Raw genomic sequence first — 10679 nt, 5'->3', positions numbered from 1 at the left:
TCTTCCTGCACCTGGAGTGAGAATGAGGGAGAGACTGATCAGGACCCCCTCTCGTGTCATTGAGGGATGTCAAAATAAAAGCTCAAATATTCATTATGAGGCTATTCAGCTTTTGTCAGATAATTTTGACGCAGCAATATCTTACCAGCTTGTCACGAGGCCAAAAATGTAGCATAAATGACACGAGGGCACGCAGCATAATCGTTTATATGACACATTCTCCATGTGTAAATTTCAGTGTACGACTTTTATAAGCTGTTACAATTTATGCGGCTCCAGACACATTTGGTTTGGTCCACATTGGTCCAAAGTGGCTCTTTCAACACTTTGGGTTGCCGACCCCTGACTTAAACCATAGTAAAAGTATTAAAAAGACTGAAGACTATCAAGAACCTATTGAAAAAGGTATCAGAGCAAGGTTGTTCTGACCAAATGAATGCCACAGGGTACTTCCTGTTTGGAATGTCAGGGGGGAGGGGTCACTCAGTCCAGATCTCTGATACAGTCAATGGATGAAGCTCAAAGTAAAGCTGTGAATAAATTCCTGCTGTAGCTTACTTTAGTATGACCTGTCGCCATAAAGATAATCACGCAAATGTTATTTTTCATGAAAATGTTTTTTAAAAACACAAAACGCCCCAAATGATGCAAACAGAACTCTGACAAACATCCAGCAGGGCTAATCGATGCAGCCAAAATCTTATATTTGGATTTTTATGGTAAGACTATAAAGGTTGTGCTTTTTTAAAATGTAGTTGTACGTTCAGTCTTTTAAGGGGTCTAAAATCTGAGCTGTGGTCAGCCAAACACCATAAAAGAACAGATTCAGAATCCGTTTGTCAGACTGGAGTCTGTACCATGACTGAGGTCTGATGAAAACAGTTTGACCAACCAATTACTCTAAAAGAGAAACAGACGTGAAAATGTTCAAAGTGAAGAATTCAAATTTTTGCTTCTTAAGGAGTGAAACTCTGACCAACAGAAAGCCTGGTTTGATGTGAACAGCAACGATTCAGATAACTTCCTTTTAAATTAGGCTGAGGTTGACCAGCACAATTTCGGAGGGAAATTCATATTTTGCACATTGTCCGCATGTACTGTATTCTAAATGTGTCCAAGCCAAGGCTAGACTTTGCTGTTGTTCACAGACTTCAAAGGTAAAGTCCCATTAGTTACCACACACCTGGATGTGTGAAATTCATTCTCCACATTTGCCCCCTCCCATGAGGGAGCGGTGAAAATTATGTTCAAATAGTCACTTTGTTTAAATTAAAAACTGGGGGCATTGTAACTTTCTTTTTTCCACGTCTATTTGTAAAATCTGGGGAGCAGAAGTTACCAACCATGGTTAGCCTCCTTCACCGTGGCAGTCAGCCGATTCAATTAACCAGCCCTGATTGCTACCAAAATGGCGGCACCTTGAGGGCGGCAACCCTGTATGACGTCATATCCTGGAGCACTACAGTGATTCTCCTGCTCCTTTCTGGACGTTGTCAGCACGTAAAAACTCTATCACACTTTCAGATATTTCACCAATCTTAGTATAAAAACGTTTAGGAGATTACTCCTTATTTTTGGTTTTCACACACTTTATAGTTTTGAAATATTGAGCAAAATATGTCTCTTAGGAAATGAATGAGATATTCTTCCAATTTCAACATTTTAAGTAGATTAGCAACAAACTAATCGACAATTTTCAAAAAAATTGGGAGTTTACCTAATATTTTAGCAACATGCACACGTTTTTGGCTAATTTAGTTTTAGGCTATTTTGGAGTTTAGCTAGTATTTAACCCTTTAACACCTGAGGCGTCACTGGTGATGCTTAAACACTAAATCTTTAACGTACTGTAACTTTTCAACCATTAACACGATTAATGTAATTCCAGCAGATTCTGATCTTCAAAATCTGCTGGAATTACGCTGATTGTAACAAGTAAAAAAATACAGTAAATCAAAGAACATAAACCCTGGAGCTCCAGTGTTAAAGGGTTAAGCAATGTGCTAGCCTTATCTGGCAAATTTGGCATCTACTGAGGTTTTTATTAGGCTAATTTAGAGTTTAGCTTCTATTTTAGCAACAGGCTAACATTGTTGGCTAATTCGGTTAACAGAGGAATTTTAGGCTGTTTTGGAGTTTAGCTAGTATTTAAGCAACAAGCTAACTTTTTTGGCTAATTTGGCATCCATGTGCTCTCTCATAGGGTCCAGATGACCCCACCCTTACATTGAGGTGTTAGCCCTCCCATGACAAAGGTGGACAACACTTCATGTCTGTCATTAGACATCAGTAAAAATCGACAATCATTGGTAAAAAAAAAAAAAAAAGTTCAGTGCACTGTCTTGGGGACCAGCTGACTCCACTTTTAATGTAAACAAACCTAGGAGAGCGGAAGGGTTACGCGACAACCTAAATATTTTTGCAAATCATGCAGCTATTAAGGATTTTTTAACAATTTTACTACAAATTTTTCATAAATTTATGTTAACTTCAGTGCCTTTTCTTTAACAAAATTTCCTGTCCTTTAGCAAATTTAACATTTTGCAAAAAGCCTTTGGCAAATTCAGCAATTCAAGTAAATTACATCACCATTTTTAGCAAAAAGCGTCAGCATCTTCAGCGACTACTTTCAGCTAAAAGCATTCACACTGGTATTATCGCAGCTATAACTTTTCTAGTTATTATTGCACTAATGTCTGTACAGGTGGGTCTTTATTTTTACACTCAGTTTTAGTCCATTTCTACAAGATCTTCACTTAAAACGATTGAAAATGTTTTTATACTTGATTTTTACTCATTTAAAGTAAGACAAAAAGCTGAGCATTTATGATTAAATCGATAATAAGGTTTATAAGGTGTAACTCTTCAGCCCCCCAGTAAAATGTGGACACGCCCCTGGTTGGACACAGGTGTAGATTAGAACGTTTGAGAAGATCTCAGATGAGGAATGAATGTGGATGTTGTGTCTGCAGATTTGGACGCATGTTAGGCTCGAGGGTTGGAGGTCATTGTCTGCCGCGTGACCCTGAGGTGAGACGCTGCTGGGGCCTAACGGCGCGTGATCCGTGTTTACTGTCCCCGCACGTGGCTGTCACGCCTCTGCGGCCGGTGAGCCGGTCACCCCAGAGAGCGACGGGTCTGAAACACCGACAAGATGCTGAGAGAGGAGGCGCGAGCCCGCGGCGCGGAGTCAAGCGCGCGCAGAGAACCAGAAACCACGCAACTGCGTCTCCACAAAGCAGGAGCTCTGAAAGCAGCCTCCACCTAATGTCTGCTCCCTGCACCTCCTCTAAGCCTGCACCTCCTCCTCCTTGCACCTCCTCCGCCCTTTTCCCTGCATCCGCGGCGCAGCGCCGCAAACTGCTGTGAAGGACACCCCGCCCCCCGTCCCCTCACCTGGCAGCTCCTCTTCATAATCCATGTCGTCCTGTCCCTCCTCTTCATTGCTCAGCGACCCCGGCATCTTTATCTCCTCGCCCCCGAACCCCTCTGAGGCGGGAAGGCTTGGAGTTAACCCTCCAGACGCCGGCGGGCGCTCAGCCGCTCCTCATCCACACAGATGTTCTCCTCCGGTCTCCTCAGCTGACGGTTTACCTCCGTCTTTCTGACCGCGGAAATATTCAACCAACCCAAAGGTTTCCTGCTGATCTCTATCCAGGTCTCCCGGTCTGAAAAAGAAAGACAAAAATGGAACACACATGCCCAGATTGTGACGTCTGGTCTGTTGCCATGACGATGCATCCCATAATTTCCCTCATTACTAGTTAGTCATACTCTGATAGTTACCGCTTCAACTAGTAATGTGAATAATAAAAAAAAGGCACACGGAGCGGCATCTCCCGCCTCCGCGTTTCCTTTCAGCGCAAACTTCCGCTTTTTGCACCGATTCTCTGACAGACTGTCCCGGAAACGGACTCAACCGGAGCAGCCCGCGCGCCTGGCATCCCGAGGACCAACGTCCGGGTCTCCAACTCACTTCTTTAAATTATTATTTTTAGGAGCTGCTAAACGCACACGTGCGCCTTCAAGGCTGCCGGTGATCTGTTGTCAAGGTTACCGGAGAGCCCGGGATGCTCCGCGGACATCCGGTAGGAAAAGGCAGGAATGAACCGCTCCACCCTCATCCACATCTACTCAGCTGTTCTGAACTGTAAAAACATCTGAGGTGAGCAGAGCAGTCTGCGCAGACAGAAGAGCAGTCTGCGCAGACAGAAGAGCAGTCTGCGCAGACAGAACAGCAGGTTCACCTGATGATCTAAACCTGACTCATACAAACATTGCTAAGCAAAGACAATTCCTAGAATTTAAAGTTCTCATAGGACCAAACGTTCTAGATGTTTCATTTCAAATCTCAGAGAGAGTTTCTCAGTCTTCGATCTGCTTGTTCATTTATGACCTTCAGCACAACAAAACCAGAAGAACACAGAGGGTTTGGTCTGGAGACATTTTATTATTAAGAGTAATATTTGGTTTAATCTTCTTCCTCCTCCTCTTCATCCTGGTTGATCTGGAAGTAGCGCAGCTCATAGCTCTCCTTGGTGTTGGCTACGACCCGCAGCCAGTCCCTGAGGTTGTTCTTCTTCAGGTACTTCTTGGTGAGATACTTCAGGTACCTGACGGACAAAGCAGAACAGGAAGTTATCAGAAAAACCCTGAAAGCAGCACAGACTGGTTTGACATGCTGCACATTTCCCAGATCTTGTTTAATGAATACGTTATGGACTCAGATGAACAGATGTGGACACATACCACTTACATAAGTGCTGGTTGCCTTACAGGTTATTATAGAAAAATAAAAAAAATCAAACCCTCCATGTGTGACCCAGAAGGGTCACAGTCGCCCTCTGGTGGTGTTTTTGTGGAGGTACAAGTTTTTTTGTTACTATTATGTTTATATAAATGATCTTTAAGTCTGTTAATGAATAAAACATTGAAATATAAAAGAACATAATTGTTTTTATTTAACAATTTAGATTTCTACTTTTGACAAAGATATTTGCTGGGAGCCACTAAAATGAAAATGATGTTTTGGAGTTTTTAACATGTTATTGGGAATTTCTACTGAACTCCTGCCACTCTGCAGAAACTATGTCCTGGAAAATGACACAGGTTTTCTGATTTTGGCTAAAAGCGGCATAATTAAAACGACCACTGGGAACACCAAAAACAGATCAAAAACAAAGAAAATGTCACGACTTGAGTAGCTTCAAACTTTTCATAGAACTCTTTAGCTTCAGCGAGATGAACCTATGAGACACACAGGATGTCTTATTTTGAAGGTACGAGCCTTTGTCTAAAGTAAAAAGTTTCACATTCAGAAAAAGGTGTTTTCTCTACATATTTCTGCTTTTATTCATGCCAAAAAAGAAATATAAGGTATTGATATTCTAAAAGTAACCAATATACAATTTCAAAGCAGCATAAAGATTTTTTAAAGAGTGAAATAAACTTTGCGGCTCCAGCTTTGTTTTGGTCAGAAAGACACAGATTCCTGGATTAGAAGTTAACTTCTGTGTGCGACTGAATGCGCTGCACTGATCTGATACCTCTTTGAGAAGGGAACTTCAGAGTTCACTGCGATTTTACTCTTGCTCCTCTCGATGGACACCACTCCACCTCCGAGAGTTCCAGCTTTGCCGTTCACCTTGATGCGCTGCTGCAGAAACTGCTCCTGCAGGGGTGGAGACACGCAGTCAGGCAGAGATCTGCTACAGTCCGGCAGCCGCCTGCGCGGATCCAGCAGCCGCCTGCGCGGATCCGGCAGCCATCTGCTGGACCTCAGCTTCCAGAGAAGTTTATGGGTAAAAAAACAAAGCTGTCTCTTCCTGCAGAGAGGATGCGAGACAGTGTCGACGCGCTAGAGCCACATCACAGTGGGCGGAGACAGAGACTAGCTTCAGGATCCTGGACGGGAAATGATGCCAGACAGTCCAGGGCAATGGTGTCAAACTCCAGGCCTCGAGGGCCGGCCTCATGGTGGTTTTCCAGAAAGCCTGCCTTATCTGCTGCTCCTGGATCAGGTGTGCTTCGCAGTTGTTTGTGTACACTTCAGGTACCGTCGGTATTTTCGTTTTGATGCACTTTAATGTTCAACCTGCTGGTTTACGGAGTAACTTTGGTAAATTGATGGTGTGAAGTTTTCAAATGAATGTAATTACTTGTTGCTAATGTTAATTTAAAGTAATTCTTAAATAAAAAAGCAGGATTTGATGTATATAATAATATAATAATAGTAATAAAGTACATGAATTCACTGTAAAATTAGGGAGGTTGGTAGTTAATTGAAGCACTTAAAATTATATTTCTTGCCATTATTATGTGTGTTTCAAGGTGTTTACCTATTGACTTCTGACTGACCAAATGTAAAATAGATAAAGATTGGAAAAATAATCTCAAGTGACAGTCTGAGTAAATCAGACTTCAATTTTGGATGCTCAGTCCTTTCAAGTGAGAGAAAAGTGCACAAAAAATTAGGTCAATTTTGAGAGAGGCTGTAAAACATTATATTCATCATCCTTTGGTGTGACGTTCTTTTGGAGGTAGATAACTGTCGCCACTTGACTTATTTAATTTTTGTTCTGTTGTTTACAACAATTCTGCACTAAGTAGTGTCTCTGCTGATCATGTTTACTCTTGTTAACGTTAAATTTGACAGATAATTCCAATTTGGTTGTAGTCAATGCTCGTCAAAGACATAGTGTTACTGATTTCAGCAATGTTGAACAAAAGTGTCTTTAATTTGTTGTACAAAATAAGAAAAGTTGTTTAGTATGATTGTGTTTAAGGTAAAAAAGATAAATGGGGATATATTTTCCCAAAAAAACATGTTCTTCTATATAATGTTAGTTATTAGAGAGGATTTTTACCAATTATCGCAGTATCGTGATATTATCGATATCGTGAGCCATGTATCGCGTATCGTATCGTGAGGTACCCAGTGATTCCCAGCCCTAGTGCCAACTGTTCACGATAATAAACTGTACTGGAGCCTGGTCTGTGTTTCTCCTGCTCTTTCTGATCTGATCTATAGCTTAGGTGAAAGACTGTCACCTTGTCACAAAAATACACCCAAGTCAGGTGGTCAGCTGAGGCAGATGACCAGCTCCAAACCCAGCGACACACTTCATGTTTAGGATAAAACTTTTTTTTCTGCCACACAAGTCACAGCTGATCTTAGGTACTGCAAAGAGTGTCACTGCACATGTTCACTTCGCCATTAAAGAACTTAGTCTCTGCATTGGAAAATGTACAGTGCTAACATATGAATTGAGGTGCTCACTGGGTACAGTGGCCTTAGTGGACATTTGTGAGCCAACAGCAGCTTTCTCATGACTTTGGATCAATTTCACAGCTTCATGAAATGCAAAAAGTAAATATGGACCCCCAAATCACCCCCTAAGCATCGAGGAAACTTGATCTGAGCATACACCATTGCAGACCCGAGTCTCACACACCACATCAATGACGAATAATACGAAAGAGCAAGGTAAGGAGAAGTCATAGGTTCATGCCCTGAATACAGAATTAGAAGCTTCACTCCACAGTCGTAAAGTATCATCAGGCAGAAAAAAGGCAGAATCTCTTGAATAATGTCCTTTGACAAATTGATGATGTTTAGAGAACCACTAAGGAATATGTAGTATCTAAAAAAAGGTTTAATCGTTTGGTATTTCTTTCCCATCATTTTCTTTCAGCAAAACAAAGGTGATCATAATAAATTGCTTCATATTGGGTCTAATGAGCTATTTCATTTATGTCTGTGGTCAGAATTGGAAGCTCTATCACTTGTGGTCACTAACTGTTGTCTCTGGAGTTAAGAAAACTGTGATCCCTGCTGATCTGGAAGGTCTTTTCCACCACAGACCTTCACACAACATCAGCTTCTATTACTTACAAAGTTGGCAGCATCCATGATGCCATCTTCAACGGGATGGGTGCAGTCCAGGGTGAACTTCAGGATCTGCTTCTTCTTCTTCCCTCCCGGTTTCCTGATTGCCTGCTTCCTCTGAAAGTAACAATTTCAGAGTTACTCCAAACAACACCAACTTTCAGAAATGTCATTGAAAATACACGTCAATAAAAATAAAAAGTCACACAAATATAGAAGACACGTCTACAAAACCATGACTGTATGGACCCTTATAATAAAATATTGACATAAAATAATTAGCAATAATTAGCACAAGTTGCTAGCCCAACGTGGTTGCAGGAAGATCCGGTTGTTAAACACTCTAAAATGTTCAAACTCGCAGCGGCAGCTTCGCTTCTTTGCTTCGGCTACAGACGAAACCGCGAACAAAAACATTAAGACTGCAAAAATACGATTTATTTGTTTTATTTTTCTCGTATCTTTACTCACAGTCGGTGCCATGGCTAACACAGTCAGCAAAAAGGAAGTTGCGTCAGCTACACCGGAAGTCATGGGCGAAGGACTCAGGCTAACGAAGTTCGTCTACGCTTCGTTGATCCCCCCAAAACCTTTATAATTACCAAATTGATTTATTTTGAAGCTCCAGTATATTTACCATTATTTATTAGACCATTTAAGATGAAAACAGTTGATATAGTTTTAGAAATGGGTGGAAAGGATTTCAGATACCAAAAACAAGAACATTTCATTCTATTTTTTTTGTTTTGCATATTAATTTTTTGGGTGCCTCGTAAGCTAATCTTACGTTTCTCTGGATCTACGAAGGGCATTATGAGAGTTTATTAATATTATTGTTATTAATAAACTTGACTGGAGGTTTTAAAAATTGGAATGGGCCATTTGCTTCAAATTACGAACTAACTTCGTTGTCCTTTAACGTTACAGATACCTTTCTTTTAATGAAAGTACAGCAAAAAGGGGATTCAAAACATGTCATTTTAATTAAACAAGAATAAAAAATCTAAAGCTAAATCTAAAATGTCTTTTTTGGGGGTGGGGGTGGTGGGAGGTAATAATGACCACTCCACAGACAGACTCGGACCAATTGCGACGTACTGATGGCGTCTGGCTCCAACATGGCGGAACCTTTTTTATTTATTATTATTATTATTATTGCTTTATTTAAATTTACAAAGCATTAAGGCATACAGATTTCCAGAACAGGGGCACAAACATAGGGCACTTGAACCATAAAGTAACAGTCACGTGTGGGTTCAAAATTATGATGAATCCAAATGACACACACAAAAAATGAATAAAGAAAGATAAAAACATAAAAATAATAAAACATGGTATCACATCTGTATCATGAAAAAATGTTAACGGAATTGACTATTTGGTTGGAGATGGATGTAAAACTTTTTGATGAAATGAAATGAGATCAAATTGTGATTATAAAATATCACAATTATCTTAAATATTATCACAGTCTAAGTGCAATATGACAAAAATAAACCAAGTATCTACTGTAAAACGTATATCTAATGAGTCTGAAAACATTAGCAGCTTATCACATGCATGTTTTCTGACTGAGATCCTGTGATTTGAAGCAGGTTCCTGTCATTGTGAGAACAGAGTGCCATCGTTAAAGGTCTACAGCAGCCTTCTAAAGACCGTTTGAAGGCCTGATGAGATCTCTTCTGTTTCTCATCAACATCCTTACATCTGCTAAAACAGTTAAAAAAAAAAGGGATTTTTAGAGAGTGTGGTGAACTGAAGGATTTTCATAGGCTGCATTGATGTAGCTTTCTGTAAATTATTTCTCCTGCTTCTGGAGTTTAGGTGCAACTGCGCTCACAGCAGAGCATCTGAGATTGATGCAGTTTGCTGCAGCAATATTAAATGTCCCTCTTGAACTGCAGCAACACGTGGGGGCTGGCATGGCGAGCGCTGTGTGCTGACAGCTGTTTGCCGGACAGACCCCATCAGCCTGCTGTTGAAGAGTTCCTGCATTGCAGTCATTCCTGCTGGGGGTGGCTGATAGCACCACCGAAAGGTAAGACAGAGGCTCTCTAGAGCTCCGCTCTTCCTGCAGAGCAGCCCACTGCACCAGCGGTACGGTGTGTTTACAGGATGTTATGCTGTTGTTAAGTATTGATTAATCTGTGGATTGCATGTGCTGACAGCATCTACAGACACACTGTCCATGTCTGACCAGGTAGGTCAACACAGTTTGGCTTATTTCAAATCACGTTTTTGCGCTGGAAGTTTTGAATCTTAACATATCAGGAATATTTGGGTTTCAATCCTTGAGTACCAACTTTTCTCTGGACGAGTGTTTGATGCAGACACCCCAGCAGCTCTTCCAGCTTCCCATGACCCCAACGCTGTGCTTTCAGATGGCGGGAGGGATCTTCGGCGGCTTGGAGAAGCTGTGTGTGGTGGACTGTGCCAGCGTCCACCCCCTGGTGTGCCATCTGTGCCGGGAGCAGTACAAATCTCCATGCTTGCTGGACTGTTACCACATCTTCTGCGCCCGCTGCCTGCGAGGTCGGACCAATGACAGCCGCCTCAGCTGCCCCCTCTGTGGGTAAGAGGTGGTCCGGCCCAGTTCCGGATGCTGGAGCCTTTATACCCCAAATGCCACTAATCCACAAATCCTCCATCAAACTGAAAACCCTTCGGATGAAATCAAGGAGCAATGGTTGGTCTATAAATACCCTCTGATCAGAACTGGGGGTGCAGATTCCTTCCAGTGGAAGCAATATTTAGGCTTGTGGTCCCGGCGTCAGATTTGGGAGATTCCCAT

At 41.6% G+C, this 10679-nt stretch overlaps 3 protein-coding genes across 6 annotated transcripts in view; 1 reads left to right on the top strand and 2 right to left on the bottom strand.

Annotated features, from left to right (window-relative positions):
• chd5 (chromodomain helicase DNA binding protein 5) overlaps nt 1–4147 on the bottom strand; it is a 70000-nt gene extending 65853 nt beyond the window's left edge. For 2 of the 4 annotated variants that reach the window (XM_024270954.2, XM_024270956.2), the window contains exons 1-2: nt 3787–3980; nt 3397–3668 (exon numbers count right to left, since the gene is read on the bottom strand). In XM_024270954.2, the coding sequence (XP_024126722.1) occupies nt 3397–3463 (67 nt within the window). In that variant the 5' untranslated portion in view covers nt 3464–3668; nt 3787–3980. Of the gene's footprint in view, nt 1–3396; nt 3669–3786; nt 3982–4057 lie in introns of those variants that run through there. The other 2 variants (XM_036211818.1, XM_024270957.2) reach the window with 2 other exon arrangements.
• Nucleotides 4148–4481: 334 nt separating this feature from the next.
• On the bottom strand, nt 4482–8465 carry LOC112145612 (60S ribosomal protein L22; the record flags this gene model as incomplete). Its single annotated transcript, XM_024270960.2, is given in 4 exon segments — nt 4482–4613; nt 5547–5671; nt 7895–8005; nt 8360–8465. Coding segments are annotated over 4 exon segments (431 nt in total), but the record flags the coding sequence as incomplete, so codon positions are not given.
• Nucleotides 8452–10679, top strand: part of rnf207b (ring finger protein 207b) — a 32774-nt gene continuing 30546 nt past the window's right edge. The window contains 1 exon segment of the mRNA XM_036211819.1: nt 8452–10460. Within this exon segment, the coding sequence (XP_036067712.1) occupies nt 10213–10460 (248 nt within the window). The 5' untranslated portion in view covers nt 8452–10212.

This window comes from Oryzias melastigma, linkage group LG5 (assembly GCF_002922805.2).
Source record: "Oryzias melastigma strain HK-1 linkage group LG5, ASM292280v2, whole genome shotgun sequence".
NCBI classification, from domain to species: Eukaryota; Metazoa; Chordata; class Actinopteri; order Beloniformes; family Adrianichthyidae; genus Oryzias; species Oryzias melastigma.
Note: the sequence above shows the minus strand (reverse complement) of the source record. Positions and strands in the feature narration are given on the sequence as shown.